The 25,964-nt window shown below is 33.9% G+C and overlaps 4 protein-coding genes across 4 annotated transcripts; all 4 read left to right on the top strand.

Annotated features, from left to right (window-relative positions):
• Positions 1 to 1,241: 1,241 nt before the first annotated feature.
• On the top strand, positions 1,242 to 5,812 carry LOC132725976 (cholinesterase 2-like). The gene is made up of 3 exons (XM_060711207.1): positions 1,242 to 3,124; positions 3,598 to 3,751; positions 4,356 to 5,812. The coding sequence occupies exons 1-3, from the start codon at positions 1,750 to 1,752 to the stop codon at positions 4,600 to 4,602; spliced, it is 1,776 nt and encodes a 591-aa protein (XP_060567190.1). The 5' UTR covers positions 1,242 to 1,749; the 3' UTR covers positions 4,603 to 5,812.
• A 1,935-nt stretch (positions 5,813 to 7,747) lies between these two features.
• LOC132725970 (cholinesterase 2-like) lies at positions 7,748 to 10,953 on the top strand. Its single transcript, XM_060711198.1, has 3 exons — positions 7,748 to 9,154; positions 10,159 to 10,312; positions 10,887 to 10,953. The coding sequence occupies exons 1-3, from the start codon at positions 7,780 to 7,782 to the stop codon at positions 10,951 to 10,953; spliced, it is 1,596 nt and encodes a 531-aa protein (XP_060567181.1). The 5' UTR covers positions 7,748 to 7,779.
• Positions 10,954 to 14,935: 3,982 nt separating this feature from the next.
• Positions 14,936 to 18,042, top strand: LOC132725980 (bile salt-activated lipase-like). Its single transcript, XM_060711209.1, has 3 exons — positions 14,936 to 15,868; positions 16,502 to 16,655; positions 17,609 to 18,042. Exons 1-3 carry the CDS (start codon positions 14,995 to 14,997, stop codon positions 17,853 to 17,855), a joined length of 1,275 nt encoding a protein of 424 aa, XP_060567192.1. The 5' UTR covers positions 14,936 to 14,994; the 3' UTR covers positions 17,856 to 18,042.
• A 2,224-nt stretch (positions 18,043 to 20,266) lies between these two features.
• On the top strand, positions 20,267 to 23,858 carry LOC132725981 (acetylcholinesterase-like). Its single transcript, XM_060711210.1, has 3 exons — positions 20,267 to 21,699; positions 22,368 to 22,521; positions 22,845 to 23,858. Exons 1-3 carry the CDS (start codon positions 20,298 to 20,300, stop codon positions 23,089 to 23,091), a joined length of 1,803 nt encoding a protein of 600 aa, XP_060567193.1. The 5' UTR covers positions 20,267 to 20,297; the 3' UTR covers positions 23,092 to 23,858.
• Positions 23,859 to 25,964: the final 2,106 nt, after the last annotated feature.

Below are 25,964 nucleotides of genomic sequence, written 5' to 3'. Positions count from 1 at the left end.
CATTCTTTGCTTCAATTAGATTATAATTCCGTTACTTTAAAGCAATCATCAATTAATTATATATTACATTAGATAAATCGGTATTAAATTAATTAATTACCGATTTATCTAATGTAATTTTATTTAATGATTACTTTAAAGTTATTATTATTGTAAAAATAAGTTCTATGTAGAGATTACAGACGGGTTGATACTAGCTTTTGTCTCAGCAAAGGCTAAAACGTCTGTACATTAATTAAATGATAACAACTTAGTTACATCAAATTAATTATTAATTAAATGTCTATATATTTTATTTCGAAATTCAGCCGGGTTAATTCTAGCTTTTGTCTTAGCTATGTCACAACCACTTGTAAGAACAATAACAAAAAATTCTGGCATTTGTCGTCTCTTGTTTTCACATACAAACAAGCATATAAGGGCAGGCACACATCTTGGTTTGACTTTTCGCGTTTGATTGTATCTAGATATTTGGTGACTTTAGTTGAAATAAAATTCGTCACTTGTGTCATAATGATATGCCTATATTAATACATAAAGGTAGTGATGTACTTGAAACAAATTATGGGTCTCTAGTGCCAAGGTAACCGTTGCCGCATAAAGCCTGTGTTTATACGTTTGCTCACACAACTGATACATTTTATATTTAATAGTTACACACCTTGCGTGGTCTTCAAGCAGAGTTTAATAACTATATTATTTCTGTTTTCCTTCCGTTTGACAAATAAACTATCATTTATAAGCAGGGGTTATTTTCCGAAATCAAATACTAGTAGTGTTTGTGCGCTCGTGCATGAGAACAGATCTCTGTGTCTATATTTGGTAACGAATGTCTCGAAAAATAGGAGATCGCTAAGATAAAGCCATTTACAAGACTTGTATTAGAAATGCTGCTGCCGAAAAAGGACCAAAAAACTAAAATACGAGTTCTACAAAAGAAGGAGATCGAATCATATTTGAAACAAAAAAGTTTTATCTTTGATACATTGCCATAAATTATTGTGCTTACTGAGTTATTCACAGTGAAATTGTAAAAAAATGATTTAAAAGTATCTTTTTGCATATTTTGACCTCTTTTTCGGTAATAAACGTGCATAATAAGTGGCGTTAGTTACTTAGTCTGCCGTATTGTAAGTCCTTTTGCACTTGTACATTAAATCCTTCAAACTATTTCTCTGGTCTTATTGCCATATTCGCATATATATGTGGGGGAAAGTGGGGTTCATGTATTCAGGCATATATAAAGTTTGTTGTTTTATTTCTTTTCAGTTTGATTGAACAGAAACGAGGACATATCACCTGAGCTTTTATCATATCATTACGTGATGTACTCGAAAATTACTTTAATGATAAGGGTTATTAATAAATACACATTTCTTTTATATGTTGTCGCCGGCTTGTTATAGCAATACATAACACAAATAGTGCAGCAAATTCCTACGGAAAACCAAAGTAAACGTACCGGTAGTACCGAGCACTCTATGGCACCAAGAAATGAACGCATGGCATTTCATAAGGAACATACATATATAGAGTAATAACATAATGGTAAGCAAATAATATTTTACTATACAATATTTGCCATGTTTGACAACTTTATCAAAAAATAAGCACGACCTTAAATAACTCGGTTTCTATAACAAAATAATCTTGTACCTTGCCAAATCTTAGTTTAAAGGTATAAGAAATGATTTTAATATCGAGTTGCCGTTGCTTCAGTTCCATTAGAATAGAACGGAGCGTAACAAAATGTTCAACTTGCAGATACTAGAGTTTTTAGCGTTCGTTTCAATTTGCGTTACACAAACACCAGTATATGTGAACACAAAGGTCGGAAATATCATGGGATTTCAGGAGCACATTTCTCTTGATGGAGAACAGAAATTAATTTCTAAATTTCTTGGTATTCCATTCGCCGAAACAACAGGGGGCGAAAACAGGTTTAGAAAACCGGTTCCGAAAGCTCCATTTAAAGGAACGTTTGACGCTCGTAAAGAACCAGCAGCTTGTTATCAGCAAACTCAACAGGACAGTGATTTATACAAAAGTTACGGAGTATCCGAATTTTCTGAGGACTGTCTGACACTTAACATTTATGTTCCACACGATCTTCGAGCCAACGACCTACGACCTGTTATGATTTGGGTGTATGGTGGAGGTTTCACTCAGGGGGCATCATCAATTTACAAACCTGAAGCGTTAGCCCTGTTTGGAAATGTAATCGTTGTAACAATTAACTATCGTATAGGCATGTTTGGCTTTTTACGTGACCAAAACGGCGTCTTTCCCGGAAACCAAGGTCTCTGGGATCAGCATCTTGCTATCAAATGGGTTCATGATCATATTGATAGTTTCTTTGGTTATAAGGATGAAATAACAATATTCGGCGAATCTGCGGGCGGTGCCTCCGTTATCTTTCAGGCTTTATATCCTGGAAATGAGGGACTATTCAAAAGAGTAATAGCAGAGAGTGGATCTGCAATCGCGCCTTGGGCCATAAATAAAGTATCAAGTTTCGAAAGATATTTCTACAATCAAGGCTGTGAGCCATCTTCACAAATATTTTCTACTTGTCTGCAATCCAAAACTCCAATATCACTGCAATCAAATGATACAAGTTTTGGCCCAGTTATAGACGGCGATTTTGTCATCGCATCTCCAATCGACATTGTAAACGGGAACTCTTTTGAAACTGCCAGAGCAAGAGACTTCTTTGCTTCTTTGGATATTATGGTAGGTGCCAACGACAAAGATGGTGCCGCGTTTTTCTTTTACTATCAAGACGCACTAAACCACTCAAATCTTGAATTTGATATAACAAAAGAAGAATTCAGAAATACTGTTGTTCCAATAACTATTAATAAAACCCCCCTTTCTGTAGACCACGACGCAAAAGTCGCATTAGAAAAAGTTTTGATTTTTTCCTATACCGACTGGAATGATCCGGATAACAATGCCAGTATATGGAAACATGTGACAGATATGAATACTGACGCAGCGTTCTTTTCACCGGCGTCTCAGACAGTAGATGCACATGTCAGATTAAATGTAGGGAAGACGTACCTGTACGAGTTTGCCGTTCAAACAAGACAAAATTACATACCCTTACCTTCATGGATGAAAGGCAAGTCTGCATTTCAATTATATGATATGTTTGTAGATGCATCAAGATAGATTATTTATATTTCTTGTTTGCCTTTGATTATGAAACAAAATAATATTATCCGGAAATATTCTTTAAATCACCATACATTTCGTTTTGTGGAATGATATTGCGTGCAAGTTGCATAAATAAAACACGCACCTTTGGATTTTTTTAACAATATAACTTACAGCATTTAACTTCAAACGATCTTTAAATTTCACATTGGAAACTTACCCCAGAAAGTATGATATATTTCCAGCACTTTTAGTTGTAGAACTTAAATACTGTTTTGGGAATATGTGATGTTGTATCTGTCAATAATTTTAATGAAGATACTGAATAAGATCGAGTCTCCAACTTATTTTGTTGCTTTTATTACTTCAGAGGGATCTCGTTCTTTGATATTTTTTATAAAACAGAACCAGTAAAAGTACATTTATGTTACATTGCAGGATCTAATCATGGAGACGAACTACAATTTGTGTTTGGATTGCCTTTGCGTGTAAATTTATCAATGGCTGGTATGAGCAATTTTAGCTATAGTTCGGAGCAAGAACAGGTCGCTCGTGCAACTATGGCGATGTGGTCGAACTTTGCTAAATCAGGGTAACCATTTTTTTAAGCTATATTTTTCTGTTCATGAACTTAAAACTCACAGCTTTCAGGATTTTCGAGAATTTGAGAATGTTGAAAAATTCCATGGCCATTTGGTCGTAGTCGTACACAATGCTGTAAAACATATTTGTTTTCAATTTTATTCCAGTAGTATAACCAAATGGCAAATGCATGCACCCCTAGAAATTTTTCAAATACATCTATGGTCATTGAAAGAAAACAAGAATAAGAGTAATTTTAGATCATACATCGGAACCATGTTTTCTGTATCGTCTCTGATCATGCGTATTTCTGCAGGAATGTTCAATTGACAGTATTTGATTAAAATGATTTAAACGAAGTGTGTTTTGAGAACTAAATATAATTAAGGAATTGTCGCTGACATTATGAATTTTCACACCTTATCTACATGAAATATTTACAAATTGTAAGTGTTACAGAAAAGGGTGTTCAGTAACATATCATTCTGAACATTGACGTACAAAACATTACAATTATAGAGTAACATTGTGTTTGAGAAATACAATAAAATTGAGTAAATAAACACATAATAAAAAATTATGTTACTAATGATACAGTTTCCTTATAACTTTAGAAACCCGAACTTACCAATCGATATCACAAAATTCATGAACACCACGTGGCCAGCGTATGATATGACGTCACAACGATATTTCCGGATATCCGATCAGATGTCTCCAGCATCAATCATGGAAGGATTCTATCCCGAGAGAATGGCTTTATGGTCTGAAGTTATTCCAGAAATAATTAAACAACATTGTCCTAACAAAAAGCAACAAGACATTTTCCACTTTGATCCTTCCGCAGAGTTAGTTGGATGAGAAAAACAAATGTAGAGACAATTACGCGAAGAATTCACTAGTTCACGTTTCAAAATTTGGATTATTTCACTTACTTTTAAGTACATTTTTGATATTGTATGTTAATGTTTCATATTTCAATCATACTTGACTTGTATAACAATTTAACACAAATTTAATTGCTAAATAGACTTCTACAAATAAAGAGACATATTATATACGTTAGTACAACGTGCAAAGTATTTCATTATGAGAACTCATTTTTTTGCTTCGTCTCTATAAATCTTAACATGTGTATCGATAAATTTTAGTATACATTTAAAGTCACATAAACTGAAATTTCCGTGACCTTAATTAACGAGATATCAATGTTAGTGTAAATGTGTGAGCGTTAGTCAGAGCAGCTTCAACATGGTAACTTCATTTAACGTGAATTTGCTTTTGATAAGCCATATATTTCGCTGTTTTATGTTTATGTTTTATGCGTCATAAATATACGAGTTTACTAGCATAAAAATACTTCCCGTAATAAAACGCATATAAACTTTATCTGTCATATGTTTTGGTTGGATTTAATGTCTTACCAACACTGTACAGGTCATATGGCGACTTTCCAGGTTTACTTTAGCGTAAACTTAGGTGCCTAATTATTTAAGCACCTGAACAGAATCACAGACGTTTCATAAGCTAGCTAGATAGCTTCATCACATGAAAGGATCCAAAGTCCCTTGCGGGAATCGAACCCACGGCAGTGAGTGGCAAGTGGTTTTAAGTCCACGACCTTAACCACTCGGCCACTGACGCCCATTTTTATTTCATGCATGTAAGGTTAAGGTTAGTATAACAAACTAAGTCGCAACGCTACAAACGAGCAATTGCTCTTTACCGGTAGGAACAATTGCATCTATTTTCAATCTATAGTTTTATTTACATCGACATACATCACGTGTCATTTTGAATCATGTATGACATTTTCTTAATTGTTTAGTACTTTTTACAAAATTGAATGAATGAATGAATGAATGAATGAAACCAAAAGCCATTGTTAAGGAAACATTACCCATCAAGGCATCTGGAGAAAAACACTCTCATCACGAAGACTATCTTCGCTGCATTTAGAATTGACTATGCTGAAATGTTTAACGACTCTTTTGGCTTTTATAAAAGATATAGTTACACAAGTAACCTCAATATTTATTTAGTTTTAAAGATGAGGCTATTATCTTTGTTGTGCTAAGTATATCACGGTTGTTATCTTTTTATACAGTATACTGCCACAATAACTATTTCAAAATTCAAAAACGCAATTTCAAACGTTATGATTGTTTTTATTTCACTTTTCCTTTCTATCCAAAACTTTCCGACCGACCGGAGTACAGAAAAAAATATACATTGTGTCAGATTTCGCCTACTTTTAACTAAAGCGTTTGATAGTTGGGTTAATGGAGTACACTCATACACCCATGCACACACTTCAGTCATATTACTTGTAATATGAAATGTGGTGACGAATAAATACAACCTTGTACAATGAAGCCGGTTATAGTGGAAATTTAAATTCTCTGTTTCTTACAGACGAGAACTTACTTTAAACGACAACGAAATAACAGAATATATTTGTAATATAATAATCATTTATCTCATTTTTTAGATATTTCGGATATTTTGGAAACAAAGTGATCCAGGACATTTGTCCGAGATAATGTTTGGCACAATGAAGTAATTGCCGTCCTTAATATTGACCTAAACGAAGATAAGTAAGCAACGCATTTCACAATAACTATAATAAATATCAAACTGATACTGTGCAACATGTAAAATAAATTTGTTTGATCTATATTCAGACTTTTATGCACCAATATGAACTGTCATTGTTTAGATATGACGAACTGGCTGTTGCTGCTCATATTTTAAGGCCCTTTATAGGCACAGTGATTTGTAAGAAAAAGAAAATGGTACCGGTAAATAATTTTCATTAAATAAAAACAAACCCCAACCAATTAACTCTCTTGGTTGGTGACCATACGTCACATGTTAAAAGTCTGGAAATTGTATAATTTAAACAGAAAGGGAAAAAGAAACCCCATTTCATACAAAGAGCAAGGAAGGAACTTTTGTGACGGTGCTGAATTTTTTTCAAGAGTAGATAATTTAAACTCGAGCATAACATGCTTGCTTTGCTCGAATGAGTAAATATTTTTTTTAAAAAAATGGCAGAACTCAAAGAAAATTTCTATCATTTTGCAAATCAACAAAAGACAATAATCTAGCGACATTTGGGCAATGATAATGGAATAAAAGTTTTAAAACACGAGTTTAAAGTAACGGCCCAAAAGACCGTAAATAAAATTAACATTATTGTTGAAACGTTTCTTATTCGAAATCATGTATGATTCGATCGTTCAGCACGACATTATTGTTGTGTACACATGTTATTTGGTACTTTAAGTTTCTTCTATGTGGCCTTTTTTCAACTTGGGTGGTTCCAGTATTCCTACTTGAATACTGTATAATCACCCTTAGGATATATTGCCTGCTTTTAAATTTGACTATTGACGTCTTGTCTGTGATATGCTGGCATATAACCTCAGATCCCTTTCAAAATTCCATTTTTATTTATTTCCGGTCATTGTTTTCTCGTTTAGGGCACTGGAGACCATACGCCGACTTTCATGGAAAGGCCCTTCTGTGTCACATTGAAGGTTATATTCTAACCGCGGTATGAACACATATGCGGATGTTCCTAAATTCAAAATTTCACCATTTTTGTGTTTAAATGTTGAATTCTGCTTTTAAAAGCCGGTGCTAGAGGGCGTGGACGGTAACTCGCACTTTCCAGTACCGTCCATGAACAGGCTCAATCAAACCGAGCCTGCAACATTTTCAATTTGCCGTGTTGGACTTTCTTTAGGGATTCTGTTTTACTCTATTTCCTGGTTTTCTAAAAATATTTATAGCACACGGAATTGAACACATTCTGAAAAGCACAATTCAGCGATTGATGTAATTACAAAAATTAAAACAATCACAATATTTGACATGTAGAAATTAGTTATTTAAGAAAAATATGCACGGCCTTAAATAACTCTGTTTCTATACCCTGATAACACGATACGAGCTAAATATTGGTGTAATAATAATGGAAATTTGTATTTATTTGTGTTTCGGTTACATTTGTATAGAACAGAACGTATCAAAATGTTGATCTTGCATATGTTAGGATTTCTTTCATACTTTTCATTTTGTGTAACACAAGCACCTGTATATGTGAGCACAAAGGTTGGAAATATCATGGGATTTCAGGAGCATATTTCTCTTGACGGAGAACAGAAAATGATTTCTAAATTTTTTGGTATTCCATTTGCCGAACCAACAGGAGGCGAAAACAGGTTTAATAAACCTGTTCAGAAAGCTCCATTTAAAGGAACATTTGACGCACGTAAGGAACCAGCGGCCTGTTATCAACAATCTGCACAGGATACTTCTTTACGGCGTATTTTTGGCGTCTCTGAATTTTCCGAGGATTGTCTTACACTGAATATTTATATTCCGCATGAGGTTCGAGCCAACAACTTACGACCAGTTATGATTTGGATACATGGTGGGGGATTTACCCAAGGGACTGCATTAATGAACAAGCCCGAAGGGTTAGCCTTGTTTGGGAACGTAATCGTGGTAACAATTAACTATCGTTTAGGCATGTTTGGATTTTTACGTGACAGAAACGGTGTCTTTCCTGGAAACCAAGGTCTCTGGGATCAGCATCTTGCTATAAAGTGGGTTCATGATCATATTGATAGTTTCTTTGGTTACAAGGATGAAATAACAATATTCGGCCAATCAGCAGGAGGGGCTTCCGTTATATTTCAGGCTTTATATTCAGGAAACGCGGGACTATTCAAAAGAGTAATAGCAGAGAGTGGATCTGCAGTTGCTCCTTGGGCCATACAAAAAGTAACAACTTACGATGAATATTTCATTGATCAAGGATGTAGTACTACATCGATGACATTCGCTTCTTGTCTGCAATCAAAGACTCCAATATCAATTCAATCAAATATAACAATGTTTGGCCCGGTTATAGATGGTGATTTTGTAGTTGCGTCTCCCATCGACATTATCAACGACAATGCTACAAATACAGCCAGAGCTAGAGACTTCTTTGCTTCTTTGGATATCATTGTAGGCGCAAATGACAAAGACGGTGCTGGATTGTTCTTTTCTTATGAACGCGCACTGAACCACACTAATATTGATTTTAATATATCTAAAGACGAATTCAGAAATACGCTTGTTCCATTTATTATGAATCAAATTCTATTCTACAAAGAAAAGGACACAAAAGACGCATTAGAAAAGGCTTTGATTTTTTTCTACACCGACTGGAAAAACCCAGATAACGACGCGTTTATAAGGAATAAAGTTGCAGATATGACTAACGACGCTGCGTTTTTTTCACCGGCGTCTCAGACAGTAAATGCACATGCAAAATTAAATGTCGGAAAGACATTCCTATACGAGTTTGCAGTTCAAGCTATAACACATTACATATCCCTTCCTTCCTGGATGAAAGGCAAGTCTGCATTTTAGTCATGTTATTTGTATAAAAATACATCCTCAATAGCTAACTGACTAAGTAACATTTTCCGAAATATCAAACACATGTCCCGAAAATGGTCTTGCGATCAAGTTGATTGCAAAACCTTTCGTCAAAATACTTATTATGAACATGAATAACATTTGCATTTTTAAGCTATGTCAATTTTTAAATGATTTAATAGTCATTATTTGTGAGAAGTATATATGCTACGTTTAACAAAGATCTTTCTCAAGTGAAATCAGGTTCGTTATTTTCTTGATTTAATTCTATAAGATCACTATAGCAAGTTATAAATAACCAATGGCCATAGTTGTTGAAAATCAAAACAGGGCTGAGTTTTATAGAAAGTCCTATGTGTATCCTAAGTCCTAGGACATCAAACCAACTTAAGGACTAACTTAACACAGCTTCAATAATTAGTTTTTATTGTCCGTCAAATACTGTAGACTATAAATATATTCATTACCCTGAGAAAAGTTAAGAAATAACATGGGGACCCTTTTATTGAAATGTGTAAATGCCTTCAGCTTTGCTAAATAAAAAAATAAAAGAAAAATAACATATTAGTCATAAGCTATCTTTGATACAAAAATTGTCTCAAGTTTGGTCTTGAGACTGATTTAAGACTTGTGACTTTCTATAAAACGCAGTCAACCAGCATTGGATTTTTTGGCGTTAGAAAGTTTTACACATAACTTACAAACCTCAAACGACCGCTAAATTTCTGATTCAAAACCTAAGCCTAGGCAACTTGATCTAATTCTATAACAACTAGTATTAAACGTTGAAATAGTGCTTATGCCGCTGCAAGGGGACATGTGATGTTGCATTTTTTTGTAAATGCTAATGGACAGACCCAATCAAACGGAGTCTCCAACTAATTTTGTTCCTTATACTATTTTTGAGGGTCTCTGCTTTGGAGAATATTTACGAAATACAATACGTTTATTAATAACCAAATCCATATAATATTGCAGGAACCAATCATGGGGAGGAAATGCGATTTGTTTTTGGATTGCCGTTGCTTGCGAATGTATCAGTTCCTGTAAATAGCAGTATCCGTTATAGTTTAGAGCCAAAACAAGTAGCTCGTGCAACCATGGCAATGTGGTCAAACTTTGCTAAATCAGGGTAAATTTTTTAAAAACTTTTTTCTTTGTTTTTTTTAGGATGTTTAAGGAATTATATACATTTTTATTTTAAAATATTCATGTCTACTAGCAATTTAAAAAAAAACTATATATTTCTTTAATTTTTTGAACCCCGAACTTTTAATATATACAAAAATTCACGAACAAAATGGCCAACTTATATTCGTCACAGGGATTTTTAATTTGATCAGAGTCTCCTGCATCCATTATGGAAGGATTTTACCCTGAGAGGATGGCATTATGGTCTGAAGTTATTCCAGAAATAAGAAAACAACATTGTCCTCGAAAAAAGCAGCCAGATGCTTTTCATTTTGATCCTTCTACAGAGTTTGTTGGATGAGAAAACACCTCTAAACCTCTATAAATCTACATATATGTTTAGAGAAATTCAATTACACTTAACTCACAATAACGGAAATTTCCATGAAATGATATACTAAAAGACAAATGCATTTGGTATATACATGCATAGTGAATGCACTAATAACGAGCTAAGACATATTTTGAATTCTTTATTTATAGTATTTAATTAATTCATTTCGTAGTTCTTACAGGATAAATGGAAGAATGAACAATGTGGAATTAAGGAAACGCCACCCCACAAGGCATCTAGAGAATTAACCAAATTCAAAATTCCCATTAAATGCATTTCGAATCGATTTTTATTGACTATGCTGAAATATCATGATATACTCTTACAACGATAACTTATTTAGACATGATATGGTTACACTTGTAGCTAAAAAATTTGTTTATTTTTAAAAATGATAGCCAACATGCAACGGTATCGTCTTCGTCTTTGTTTGGTTTAGCATATTACGGTTGTTACCACGTTATCATACTGCAATGTTTAATTATTAAACGTAATTTTAAGCGTTAATTTTATTATACCACCGTAAAGAATATACAAAATAGTGACACAGAACATGTTACACCAAAATGTTTTTCAATGATTTATATGTGTCTTTACAGATTTCCTTACATGCAAAAAAACAACAACAAAAAATCCAAAACTTCAAAGTTCCCCACACTTATTTGCTATTCAGTCGAATGTTTATTAATATTTTATTAAACTTTTTTCATAAAGAAATAAATGTAACATTAAATTAAAATTAAAGTTATTGTTTCTTTTTTAACTCACGATTTAGCGATGTAGTCGGTTGTTTGCCGAATTAAAAAGTGGTTCCACCGACGAACCAACCGAAACTTTATCCAGATGCTTTTGTCTTAGTCGAAACGTTATATTGTATCTAAATAGGGAGATATGATGGTGATGTCAATAAAGTTGTTACATTGAATTATGTTTCAAAGGATTTGTGATAGGTTTTTTTTTCTTCATCAGTCGCGTGAAGATAGGACATGTTCCAGGGCTGTCCCAGAAGTAAGCATAATAGTTCCTTTGTGAAAAACAAGGTACTTACTGCTTTTTTGAGAAAACGTTATTTAGAGATATCAAACCACATGGCAGTTTGACAGACAATTCATCATATTCATTTTTTGAGACTTCTATTTAAAAGATGTTTCAAAATAGTTCAGACACTTTTCTCTGATTTACTTAAATGGTAGAGGACTTTATTGTTACGCACATACACTATATTGTAGATGTTGTTGCTATGCAGTTTGAAAAGACGGCATTGGAAGGCGATAGTGCCTTCAATAAATTTATCAAATATCTCGATGAAATGGTAATTTAGCAAACGTAGAGATGTTCAGGAAATACTTACTTAGTTGTCTCTGCACGTAAAGTAATATATACTGAACAAAAGAAGAAAATTCCCATACTAAAATATGAAAATCAGGATAAAAAGAGATTTATATGTATTGAAAGAATATTTTATTGCAACTTTATGTGTAACAATTATTGCTGAGGTAGTTAAAAGTAGTGAAATGGTATTTAAAATGCTGAAAATAAAAAAATGACAAAAATTGATATCGGGCATGACCACCTTCAGCATGAAGGACTGCCTGGCATTGTTGGTGCATAGAACGGATCAGCGTATTAATTTCGGCTTCCGTGCAACTACGGCGATGTGCTCAAGCTTTGCTAAATCAGGAAAACAGTTGTTTTAAAGACTTATTGAACTGCATGAACTCAAACCACACAGTGATTGTTTTCATGATGTATGACCAAAAAGCAAATATATGCTCGTCTAGCAAAATTTTATATATGGTCAATATCGGAAAACATGTAGACATAATTGGTCATTTAGTGGAACCATGTTTTCTGTTATCGTCTCTTTGTTAATCATGCCTATTTGTGTAGAATTATCATATATGCAGTATTCTATTTGACATACTGAAACGTTATTTGTTTTGAAGAATCCAAATGGAATTACATAGGGAAATGTCACCGACATTTTAAATGTGTATACATCTAGTATATGTTATATTCAAACATTGCAAGTGGTACTTAGTAGGTGTTGTTTATCAATATATTTGCAGATTAAAGTGGACCAAGGAGGCATAAAAAGAAGCATAATTATGTGTTAAATACACATAATATACTTAAGGTATACAGTCTCGATATGTTACTTATGGTTCTTTACATCTTTTAGAAACCCGAATATACCCATGAATATCAATCACAAAATTCACGAACACCACGTGGCCAGCGTATGATTTGACGTCACATAGTTATTTTCGGATATCCAATCTGAGGTCTCCTGCATCAGTCATATAGGAATTCATTCAAAGAGAACGTCCTTATGGTCCTACCGAATTCAAATACTTAGAAGACAACATTTTCCTAACATTTTCCTGACAAAAAACAAACAGACATTACACATTTAGAACCTACCACAGAGTTAGTTGAATAACACAAATGAAGCGATTGACAAATAATTTGCCTGTTCACATTGAAAAAATGATTTTCTTACCATTGCGTTTTTGTATCATATGTATAAAAAGACTAGCCTTGCGACTCAGTGTAGCAGAAACCAAAGGATTCCTTCAAATAAAAGGACGCAATGAGTATTATTTGGTGAAACACATATTAATCAGTAGGCCTATGGGCTAACCTTTTTATCAGTGTTGAATGTTGAATTAAATACGGGAGAAGTAATATATTAACAATAAATAAAACATTATCAAAGTATACGTTATATATAAAATGACGCAAAAGTAGAATAAAATTAAAACGAAAGCATTTGCTTCACCAGTTTATCTCAAGCATGTTGCCAGCACCGTAAATTATGGACTGATACGTCATGAGAGCACTTAATTTTCTTTTATTTCATCGCAGCTTACACAAAATATTTGGTAAATGGTTGGTTAACGCTAAAAGATTTAACATTGAATCTGCTTTCCCATATTTTTAAAATTAGTCTATTTAATTATATGCATATAACGTTTTGTTGGGTTTATCTAATCTCACAAACATATAACATTTTATTAGTATGCACATTATTGACATTAACATGATAAATTTCTATATTTTTAAATGCAAACATAGAAGATGAATGACGACACACTATTGACGACAGACATTAAGCTATCTCAAAAACGTGCTTATTTCCGTGCACTTTGTGCTCAGATAAGATAAAATACTTCATCCTCGACGTAACCGTCAGTTATATGATATAAAAACAAACAAACAAACAAACAAACAACAATAACAAAAAAAATCAGATTTACTTAATCAGAGATTTCAAAATAAAAATCGTAACAAACGTCATTATTTTCTTAAATACAACAATTTCATCACCATCATACTTAAATTAAGATACAATATTACGTTCATATACGATTTAAAATTTGTGCTATACCGGGATGCGCACTAAGCATTGTGGATTACTTATTATTCATTATTTTCATTTATTTTGTTATGTTATAATACAACTTTAATGATAAATTAAATTTAATTTTCAAAACATAATTTGACATCAAAGCAGACTAATATTGAATCTGCAACATTTTTATGCATGCTTTACATCTGTTGTATTATCAAAATGGAACATATACAGGTAGTTATTTGATAGAAAATATCGTAAAGTAATTTTATTACTCATGAATGCTTGACAACAAACTCCTCAAATATTAACCATGGCCTTAAATAATTTGGTTTCTACAAGGAGCTGCAATCACAGTCTTAAATAATGAAATTTCATCAACGAGATAATTTTGTTTCGGTCTGGTTTGATAGATCAGAAAGCAACAACATGTTGATCTTGTGGATATTAGGAGTTTTAGTGCACCTTTCATTTTGTATTACGCAAACGCCGGTGTCTGTGAATACAAAAATTGGAAATATAATGGGATTTCAAGAGAACATTTCCGTTAATGGAGAACAGAAATTAATTTCTAAGTTTCTTGGTATTCCATTTGCCGAATCAACAGGAGGACAAAACAGATTTAAAAAACCAGTTCCGAAAGCTCCATTTAAAGGAACATTTGACGCAAGTAAAGAACCAGCGGCTTGTTACCAGCAATCTGAGCAATTTAGCGCTTTATACAAAAATGTTTACAGCGTTCCTGGATTTTCCGAGGATTGCCTGACACTGAACATTTATGTTCCAAATGAGCTTCAAGCCAACGACTTACGACCAGTGATGATTTGGGTTTATGGTGGGGGTTTTCACCCAGGGGGCATCTTCAATATACAAACCTGAAGCACTCGCATTATTTGGAAACGTTATCGTTGTAACCATTAACTACCGTATAGGTATGTTCGGGTTTTTACGAGACCCAAAAGGATTCTTTCCAGGAAACCAGGGTCTCTGGGATCAGCATCTTGCTATCAAATGGGTTCATGATCATATCGATAGTTTCTTTGGTTATAAGGATGAAATCACAATATTTGGCGAATCTGCAGGCGGAGCTTCCGTTATATTTCAGGCTTTATATCCGGGAAATGAGGGATTATTTAAAAGGGTAATCGCAGAGAGTGGATCTGCAATCGCACCTTGGGCCATAAATAAAGCGTCAAAATTCGAAAAATATTTCTACGATAAAGGATGTGATCCTAATTCGAATACATTAGCTTTATGTCTGCAAGCAAAAACACCTATATCACTACAGTCAAATGTTACAAACTTTGGCCCAGTTATAGACGGTGATTTTGTAATCGCCTCTCCCATCGACATTGTCAACGGCAATTCTACCAAGACCGCTAGAGCTAGAAACTTCTTTGCTTCTTTGGATATCATTGTGGGTGCAAATGACAAAGATGGCGCTTCACTTTTCGGTTTATATCAACAAGCACTTAACCACTCTGATCTTGATTTTAATATATCGAAAGACGAATTCAGAAATACAGTTGTTCCAATTTTAATTGATCAAGCTCTATTATCTGAAAGCAGTGACACAAAAGAAGCTTTGGAAAAGGTTTTGATATTTTTCTATACCGACTGGAATGACCAACATAACAATGCCGGTATATGGAAACATGTTACAGATATGAGTACTGACGCTGTGTTTTTTTCACCGGCGTCTCAGACGGTAGATGCGCATGTCAGATTAAATGTCGGGAAGACGTACCTGTACGAATTTGCCGCTCAAACAAGGCAACATTATCTACCTGTACCGTCATGGATGAAAGGTACGTTTGTGTTTCAGTAATGTAAAATGAATATACATCGATAACAACTATTTGTTATTTAAAATCTGTTTGTCTTATTAAAAATATGAAATACTTTTTAATATTCACATACGAAAATGATTTGCATAAGCAAAAATATCATATAGCGCACAATTGTGTTTTTCCATAACCTTTAGGTTAACTAAACTCTAATGAGTTAAGAAAATATGAGAAAGCAACAAAATAGGTAAAAAAATTAACAATTTATATAATAATTCGACATGATTTAAAACCATGTCGATGGTGATAAAGTAAAATCGTAATTTGTGACTAGCTATATTAAATTTTAAATAGAATCAAGATGGATAACCCTGACTGAGAGTGTGGAAATGAAACATATTGATCTCCAACGTTGGATTCCTTCTTAAGATGAAGATATTCAACTAACTTGCAAATAAAATCACAAAAGCTTTTTCCTTTGCCATTTGCATACCTAGCCTATCCTAGAATCGCCGAATAGATTTATTTACCAAATTAATTTTTAAATTTCAAGAGGTATTATTTTCATTTTCTCTCATGAACATACTCAGTGAAAAACTACGCTGCAGTTGTGTAGTTGTTTTATTGTTAAAGAACGTCTTTTTTAAATTGCAGGATCTAACCATGCGGACGAAATACAATATGTATTTGGATTTCCATTGCGTGAACATTTATCGGTGCTGGGCATCAGCAATTTCAGTTATAACTTGGAGGAAAAACAGATCGCTTCTGCAACAATGGCGATGTGGTCTAACTTTGCTAAATCAGGGTAAGTCATATAGAGTATGTTTTTATATCTATTATAATTTCTACCACATGGTGTCGCATGCTTAAATTATTATAACATTACGTATTATTTCATAGTTTCAGCGTTTGAACCATATGATGGTCCAATAGAAATCTTAATCGAATCTTTTAGCCCTATCCAAAAGTCCATGTCAAATGTATATCTTACCCCATATAGTCTTGGTTTTTCCACAATATCTATACCAAATGCCTATCATTTTCTTTTTTGTCCAAAAAAATACATATCAAATTGCATATCGCATTTCTTCTAGCCTCATTTTTAGAGTATAAAAATCATATCAATTCCTTTTCTGTAATTTAAGTAACAAGTTTTGTCAAAATGTAAAAAAGATGAAATATAGATCCGGAAGATTATTTATTCCTGAGAACAATATTGATTCTATTGGACTTCAGCTGTTGTATACTCGTCCAAAATAATTCAGTATTGTACTCATCAACGTTTAATAACCTCATAATATTACACACGTGTAATATAACATTGGGCGTAAAACGTCAATACAGGCTATTTTTATAATTTTCAATAGGTGAATTCATGTGATAAAATGAGAGCAAAGTTGATATGATATGAAAATTATAATTAACTCGTCCGTGAAAATGGTTAGAAACTTCCTGTAGGCTCGCGTTATGACAATTTCTTGAACGCAATTAATCAAAGTTTATATTAAATGGCAAGTCTTTTGAGACCCAATATATATATTTTGAAATATGACCGTCGATGGAAAATATATATTTAGAAAAGTAATATTTGTAGATTTCACATAGTACCAAATATGCTTTTTCAACATGCATGTACAAATTTCAAGTCTCACAAAAAAGTCGTATCAATAAGTGTTCATAATTTATGCATTAATATTAAGGCTACAAATAGAAAGTACACAGTCACGTGATAATCATATGATAGGCTTTGTTTTACAGAAACCCGAACATACCAATGGATATCACAAAATTCACGAACACTACATGGCCGACATATGATATGACGTCACAACATTATTTTCGGATATCAAATCAGATGTCTTCTGCATCAATCATGGAACGATTCTACCCGAGAAGAATGGCTTTTTGGTCTGACATTATTCCAGAAATAAGAAGACAACATTGTCCCGACAAACAGCAACCAGCCATGTTCCATTTTGATCCTTCTACAGATTTAGTTGGTTAAATACAGAAAACGGCAAATCATTTGCTTTCTTAAAAATTAATCTTCAACGTTATATCATTTTTCAATCCAATATGTAAAATCTATTGCTGTATAAAAAGAGACAAGTTTTGAAGAGAAAAAAAAAACACACACAAATAAACTGTATTCAGTAACCAAATAAATAACTTCGAATGAAGAGAAATATTTATTATTCGTTGGTGCAACACTTCAAGCGTTAATGCTCAAATCATGCATATCTCCTATGTTGTTTCCTGTATGAATTATGTATTATAATAAAATATTTTAATCATGTTTAAAGTAGCTTAAGATATGAAAAACTAGATCAACAAGAAAGGGCGGCGTTCAACTCAAAAACTCACCTCCGCTGGTATTTATATGTTATAGATAATGAGAGTAAGCGCTAGAATTTTCATCAGAACATCTTCAGCTAACATTGTACTTGTGTGTACTTAATTTTTATTGAGATTACTTTTGATGAGTCATATATCCATGACCTCTCTAGAGATAAAATTTAGTCATAAATACAACCCAAATATTTACTAAGTAGGTGTCATCTTTGTTTGGCCGGACGAATAATGGTTATGCCGCAATGTCTGATTATAAAATTTGATATCAAACGTTAATGTCATAAAATGACTTCTGAAGGTTACTAAAATCATGACAAATAGAATACTGTAGAGCCACAAACCTCAGATTGTGATAGCATACTTACCTAAGATGGACAAAATCGACAAAGTTACCAAGCTTGTGGTAAAAAGACTACATTGTTTGTTTGTTTGTTTGTTTCATTTTACGCCTTTTCCCATCAGTATTTCAGTCATATAGGCGGGTAGTTTCCTAACCATCGTTCCTGGAGAGTTACACCAGTACTTGACAACCTTCCTCCGCGCTAAACTACCAAAGCATCTCCCGGGGATCGAACCCACGCCAGAGAGGTAACTGGATTAGAAGTCATCGTCTCTAACCCCTCGACCACGGAGGCGGCCAAAAAGACTATATACTAAAACGATAGTTAAACTTGACTACTAGTATTACAAATCCATGTCCGGTTTCTTTTGCTTCTACATGTAGAATTATTTTTAATAGCATGTGCGCGTATTCCTGCGTGCTATTGCTTTTTGTTTCTTATTCATTTAATTGGATACTTCTTAAAGAAATAAATGAGAAAGAAAAATATGATCGAATATAGTTTCGAGGTTGAACATGGAGAAAGTCTAAATTTCACAAGCGCAACATTAGTCCAGATTTCAAAGTCAATCTTCAGTAAATTATTAAAGCTATATTTCGAATTCTAACATAATATCATCTCAATCAAGTAAAATGACCTCGCCAAAACCGTTTGATCGATGTAACACATTGAATGAATTTTTATGGGCAAACCGACTTCACTAGGTTTTCACGGAAATCTAGCAAGTACTGTATGGACGATCTGTCCAACCTATAAAAGTACAAGATTTCATTCGATGTATATAATTTTCATAGCTAATCTGAGTATAAAATGCACAGAGGTGAGCTTTTTTTAAATAAAAACCATAACGTATGGTCCTCTACAAAAGTTATGTAAATAATGTCCATGGGGTCAAAATTGAGCCTACCACGAGGTCACTTAGTTTAAAAAGATTTATGTACGAAAACACATTTAATCTTCTTGTAGAAATGACCACTGTTAAGTTATTGAGCATCTAGCATCACCCTTTTCTCTTAAACATCTCCCACTCAAAACATCGATATATGCAGCATAAATATATACATTTGACCGGTGTCACATAGCTTATATTGATATGCAAAGGAGACCAATTTAAATATTGTAGAAAACAATGGCGCTAGATTATATAATTGGAATTTAGTATTTCGTAGCTGACATCTACGAGCATTTTATAAAGCATGTAGCTGGGGTCAAAAATGAGACACCATCACTTACTTCCGCATTGAAGAATTATTGTTTTAGCATTTGATATCAGATAAGAAATCAAGGGCCATAAGGATCAAATGATGTACACATTACTTGTTGTTATCACTTGAAATAATGTTGTTGTTTTGGTCATTGACAAAATTGTGTCACTTAGCTGTGTAAAATGAAAAAGGCAAATATATGGTGTGTACATATAAACAAAAAGCTTAATGTGTTGTTTCCGCATGTGTAAATTAAAATATATTTGTTATAAAAACAGGCTAGATTTATGCATCTTTATAAATTAATTTGATATTAATTAAAATGCATCGCAGACCAAATAAAGCAAACCGTCCTTTTGCAGGCTCAATCGAACCGAGTAACATTAATTACTGTGAAATATTGCACAATAATTTCAGTATGTATGAATTTTTGGCACCCAACCCAAATAATAAGCATGGCCTTAAATAAATTGGTTTCTACGATGAGCTACTATCACAGTTTAGTTGTAAGGAAAATTTATAAGCAAGGTATCGTCGCTGCAATTGCATATGCATAGATCAGAACGCATCAGAATGTTAATTTTGCGGATATTAGGGGTTTTAGCACACTTTTCATTTTGTGTTACACAAACACCAGTATATGTGAACACAAAAGTTGGAAATATCATGGGATTTCAGGAACACATTTCTCTTGACGGAGAACAGAAATTAATTTCTAAATTTCTTGGAATTCCATTCGCAGAATCGACAGGAGGACAAAATAGGTTTAGAAAACCAGTTCCGAAAGCTCCATTTAAAGGAACGTTTGACGCAAGTAAAGACCCAGCGTCTTGTTATCCGCAATCTGAACAGGATACTGCCTTATCCAAAAATGAATATGGCATATCTTATTTCTCCGAGGACTGTCTGACACTGAACATATATGTTCCACATGAGCTTCGAGCCAATGACTTGCGACCAGTGATGATATGGGTTTTTGGTGGAGGTTTTACCCAGGGGACGGCAGTGTCATACAAACCTGAAGCGCTCGCATTATTTGGAGACGTTATCGTCGTAACCATTAACTACCGGATAGGTATGTTTGGTTTTCTACGAGACCCAAAAGGAGTTTTTCCAGGAAACCAGGGTCTCTGGGATCAGCATCTTGCTTTCAAGTGGGTACATAATCATATTGAAAATTTCTTTGGATACAAGGATGAAATTACAATATTCGGCGAATCCGCGGGAGCGGCTTCTGTGATATTTCAGGCTTTATATCCGGAAAATGAGGGGTTATTCAAAAGAGTAATCGCAGAGAGTGGATCCGCAGTTGCATCTTGGGCTATACAAAAAGTGTCAAGTTTCGAAAAATACTTCTACGACAAAAAATGTGATCCTAATTCGAATACATTAGCTTTATGTCTGCAAACAAAGACACCAATATCACTACAATCTAATGTTACCAGCTTTGGTCCTGTTATAGACGGTGATTTTGTAATCGCCTCTCCCATCGACATTGTCAACGGCAATTCTACAAACACCGCTAGAGCTAGAAACTTCTTTGCTTCTTTGGACATAATTGTAGGTGTCAATGACAAAGATGGCGCTTTAATATTTGGTGAATTTCAATATGCACTTAACCACTCTACTCTTGATTTTAATATAACGAAAGAGGAATTCAGAAATACAGTTGTTCCATTTATTGTTGATCAAACTCTTTTCCCAGAAGACAATGAAACAAAAGTCGCATTTGAGAAGGTTTTGACATTTTCTTACACCGACTGGAATAATCCGGATAATTACGTCAGTATATGGCAACATGTTACAGATATGAGTAACGACGCTACGTTCTTTTCACCGGCTTCTCAGACAGTAAATGCACATGTTAGATTTAACGTTGGAAAGACGTACCTGTACGAATTTGCCGTTCAAACAAGTTCAAATTTTATACCCTTACCTTCATGGATGAAAGGCAAGTTTGTTTACTTTCTGTTTGTCCCAAATTAAAAAATATATACACTGTATGTATTAATAGTGATAAATTTATATACAAGTTAGTACATGTTTTCAAAGAGAACATTAAGATATGCGAAATAATGCCCTAAAACTTGTCATAAACTTTAGGTCATAATAAATATCTGGGAAACAATGATTCCTCGAAAGCATTAAAATAAGCAAATTTACGTGAAAATTGTGCATGCAACTTGAATCATTGCCATTGGAACTGTACCCTAGCCAAGTGGATTTTATTAACTAGCACAATTAGTATTTGGGAAATAATACTGCCCCGAGAATGAGACTTATCACACTATTCAGTTTCTTTCATTAAAGCGGCCTTCACCCTTTTTAAAGTTTAAATATGTTATCTCTAGATAAATCATTCCATATAATTGTCAAATCAAAAGGATTAAGGTGGAGACGATAAAATACATGAACAATAAGGAAACACCTCAATACCTCTAATATACCGGTCCACTCTTTATATTTAAATTATAGAGTACAGCAGACTATTCGTTTTCCTATCTTTTATTTTTAGAAACTTACGTCACTGACGCGCTATAAATAGCTCTCGGTATCTTTGGTAGTTCGTTGCCTCCTATTAAAATTTATAATGATCAAAGAACATTATTTGAATTACAGGATCTAATCATGCCGACGATTTACATTTTATCTTTGGTTTTCCGTTGCGTGCAAACATATCAGTGTTTGGTTCCAGCAATTACAATTATAGCTTGGCGGAAAAACATGCCAGTTATGCAATAATGGCGATGTGGTCTAACTTTGCCAAATCAGGGTAAGTTGTAAATTCGAGATCCGTTGTAAATTGTTATTTGGATATGCTTTTTTGTTGTTTTCAAGTAAAACATGACTAAAATAAATAAATGAATGCTCCTCATATACATATATAATCTTTGAAATAAGATCTAAACTTGTTAGCATAATAATAGATTCTGAGGGCGAAATAAGTTTTAAGTTTTTCTTTCGGATAAAAATGTACAAAGATAGCATAGATCTGTAGACTAGCATGTACGTAGTAGCTTAACATGGCGTTTCAGAAACATATGCAATTTTGGTACATCTATGTTACTTATGTTAGATCTTCCTTTCAATTAACAGAAACCCAAACCTACCAATGGATATCACAAAATTCACAAACACCACGTGGCCAGCGTATGATATGACGTCACAGCGTTATTTCCGGATATCCGATCAGATGTCTCCTGCATCAATCATCGAGGGATTCTATCCAAAGAGAATGGCATTATGGTCTGACCTAATTCCAGAAATAAGAAGACAACATTCTCCTTACAAAAACCAACCAGACATTTTCCATTTTGATCCGTCTACAGAGTTTGTTGGATAAATAAAACAAAGAAAAACGAAATATCTGCCAGTTTACATTTTAAAGTTCTTGTTTTCGCACCAAAAGCTTTTGATATTCTATTTACATGTAAGAATATCGCTGCATTAAATCGGAGAAAAGTTTTGCAAAAAAAAAAAAAAAAAAAAAAAAAAGAACTTTAAAGTGACAAAAGGAATTTCTTTTCTTATTTCCAAATATCTCCCTTCCAAATAAAAATTAAAGAAATATTATAAGAAGAAATAATTCCACACCACCCCCTTCCAGGGCATTGATATGAATCATGTTTAAGAAATAGCTTGCCTAGACAGAATATCCTGTGTCTGGATACGAGAAAATTTACATTTAATGGTAACCTACTACATGAATTATTAGATGTACATATTTTGGTTGCTTCCACATTATCATACTGAACAATGTCCTTATATATTGACATGAGGTGATTATATGTGACTTTAAGGTACATAGAAGAGTGATAATCGCGTCACAAAAACAATGGTACATACTCGGACAATCGCATCTTCTGACGCACAAGCGAGGCTGCAATGCCTCACCCCTGTTACTAGAGGACGTGAGTGCACAAGTCTTCATGCCTATGTCACTACATCAAATTCGTCATCGGTGACATTCTCTCAAAAACGTCGTTTCGTCGACGCCAACAAAACATTGTACATAGTCTTCTATTGACTTTCATACATCAGCTGTCAACAAATACTGTTCTACCTTTAAAATGTGGAATTTAAGAATAGAACATTAAATGCAGAAATCATTCCTTACATTTTTGTTTGTTTGTTATTGTTGTGGTTTAAGTCACATCAACAATAAAATAATCATATAGTGACATTAAAGCTTACCTGATGGAAGAAGACCTCTGGTGTACCTCCGTACATTATTTCAGTCATGAGCGGGCACCTGAGTAGGACAACCGACATTCCGTCAGCTAGCTGGATAGCTTCTTCACAGAGAAAAGTTGCATAATTTCATAACTTGTACACACGTAAGTGCATCGTTATAACAAAGTTGAAACTAACTGAAATACAGTGCATACGTCACGTGATGTAAAATTTCGAAAAAAAAGAAATTATAATACTAATTAAGAAATAATTCTACATCGTATTCTGAGACAAGCTTCTATATAATCGATCCCTTCAAGTTTCTTTACCTGCATACTGACCTGTTTAATTGCTCTTAATATACAAATCTAAAATAATTTTAGTAGTGTGTTTATGATACAATAGCGGCCGGCTCTTAAAAATTAAGTCACGTTAACTTAATCACTAAATCAAGAAAATTCTACCAAAGCATTAAGGGGATTACAACGCCTTCTGATAAAGCTAATAATTCCGGATACGTTTTTTTACAGATAATTAAGCAAACATAAAAGTTAAAAATATTACCTGTATCAAGTGAAGATCTCTACGATATTAATGTCACGTGGGTTGGCCACCATGAATAAGGTGTTAAAATCTAATTACATAACTTATTTGTTAGCCATTGAAGAGATTATGTATATAGGACTTTCAAAAATAGTCATAAATCAGAGCGGGCGCTGTAGTGCAGTGGTAACACTGACTGTCTACGAATCTAGGGGTCGCAAGTTCGATCCCCCGCTACTCCACTTCATGACTAAACATACTAAATGACTAAACAGAACATACACTAACATAACGGAAATACACAGGTACACATGGACAGACAGAACAGAAAACACAGGCAGATATGGACAGACAGAACGGAAAACACAGACAGACATGGACAGACAGAACAGAAAAACACAGACAGACATGGACAGACAGAACAGAAAAACACAGACAGACATGAACAGACAGAACAGAAAATCACAGGGAGACATCGAGAGACTTAACGGAAATACACAAGCAAACATGGACAGACAGAACAGACAATCACAGGCATACATGGACAGGCATAACGAAAAAACACAGGCAGACATGGACAGACAGAACAGAAAAAAACAGGCAGACATGGAGAGACAGACATGGAGAGACAGAACAAAAAAACACAGGCAGACATGGAGAGACTGAACGGTAATACACAGGCAGACATGGAGAGACAGAAATGGAGAGACAGAACAGAAAAACACAGGCAGACATGGACAGACTTAACGGAAATACACAGGGAGACATCGAGAGACAGACAGAACAAAAAAAAACACAGGCAGACATGGACGACTTAACGAAAATACACAGGCAGACATGGACAGACAGAACAGAAAAAACAGGCAGACATTGACAGACTTAACGGAAATACACAAGCATACGTTGGAAGACTGAACGGAAAAACACAGGCATGGAGAGACTTAACGGAAATACACAAGCATACACAAATAAAAAAAACTTAAAGAAATACACAGGTACACATGTTCAGACTGAACGTGAATACACAACCATACATGAGCAGACTGAACGAAAATACACAGGCAGACACATGTACATACTTAACGGAAATACACAAGCATACACCCATGAACGGAAATACAGACATACATATACATGTACATACTTAACAGAAATGTACATGAGCCACAGGAATACACATACACGGACAGAAATACACATACTAAACGGACACTTAACAAAATACACATTGACAGACATGGTTATACGTAACAGACTAAACGACATATTAGGTAATTCAACATGGAAGTAGACGAAACAGATTTAACGTACATAGTACCGTAAATAGACATATATGAAAAAAAACAACAACAAAAAAAACAACAACAAAAAACTGAAATCTGAATCTGAGAGCCAACTAGAAATAAAGAGAAACTGTATTTAACAGAAATACAACTTGAAATAAAAAAATATACAAATTAACAGCTCAAATAATACATCTACCAGTTTAAGACTAAGAAT

The sequence above is a fragment of the Ruditapes philippinarum genome, unplaced genomic scaffold (assembly GCF_026571515.1).
Source record: "Ruditapes philippinarum isolate M1 unplaced genomic scaffold, ASM2657151v2 ctg554_1_1_1_1, whole genome shotgun sequence".
NCBI lineage: Eukaryota > Metazoa > Mollusca > Bivalvia > Venerida > Veneridae > Ruditapes > Ruditapes philippinarum.
Note: the sequence above shows the minus strand (reverse complement) of the source record. Positions and strands in the feature narration are given on the sequence as shown.

Coding starts and splice junctions, on each gene's coding strand:
- LOC132725976 (XM_060711207.1), top strand. CDS start 1,750: ATGTTCAACTTGCAGATACTAGAGTTTTTAGCGTTCGTTTCAATTTGC. Junction 3,125..3,597: donor CTTACCTTCATGGATGAAAG/GCAAGTCTGCAT, acceptor GTTACATTGCAG/GATCTAATCATGGAGACGAA. Junction 3,752..4,355: donor TCGAACTTTGCTAAATCAGG/GTAACCATTTTT, acceptor TTATAACTTTAG/AAACCCGAACTTACCAATCG.
- LOC132725980 (XM_060711209.1), top strand. CDS start 14,995: ATGTTCGGGTTTTTACGAGACCCAAAAGGATTCTTTCCAGGAAACCAG. Junction 15,869..16,501: donor TGTACCGTCATGGATGAAAG/GTACGTTTGTGT, acceptor TTTAAATTGCAG/GATCTAACCATGCGGACGAA. Junction 16,656..17,608: donor TCTAACTTTGCTAAATCAGG/GTAAGTCATATA, acceptor TTTGTTTTACAG/AAACCCGAACATACCAATGG.
- LOC132725970 (XM_060711198.1), top strand. CDS start 7,780: ATGTTGATCTTGCATATGTTAGGATTTCTTTCATACTTTTCATTTTGT. Junction 9,155..10,158: donor CCTTCCTTCCTGGATGAAAG/GCAAGTCTGCAT, acceptor ATAATATTGCAG/GAACCAATCATGGGGAGGAA. Junction 10,313..10,886: donor TCAAACTTTGCTAAATCAGG/GTAAATTTTTTA, acceptor TAGTTCTTACAG/GATAAATGGAAGAATGAACA.
- LOC132725981 (XM_060711210.1), top strand. CDS start 20,298: ATGCATAGATCAGAACGCATCAGAATGTTAATTTTGCGGATATTAGGG. Junction 21,700..22,367: donor CTTACCTTCATGGATGAAAG/GCAAGTTTGTTT, acceptor TTTGAATTACAG/GATCTAATCATGCCGACGAT. Junction 22,522..22,844: donor TCTAACTTTGCCAAATCAGG/GTAAGTTGTAAA, acceptor TTCAATTAACAG/AAACCCAAACCTACCAATGG.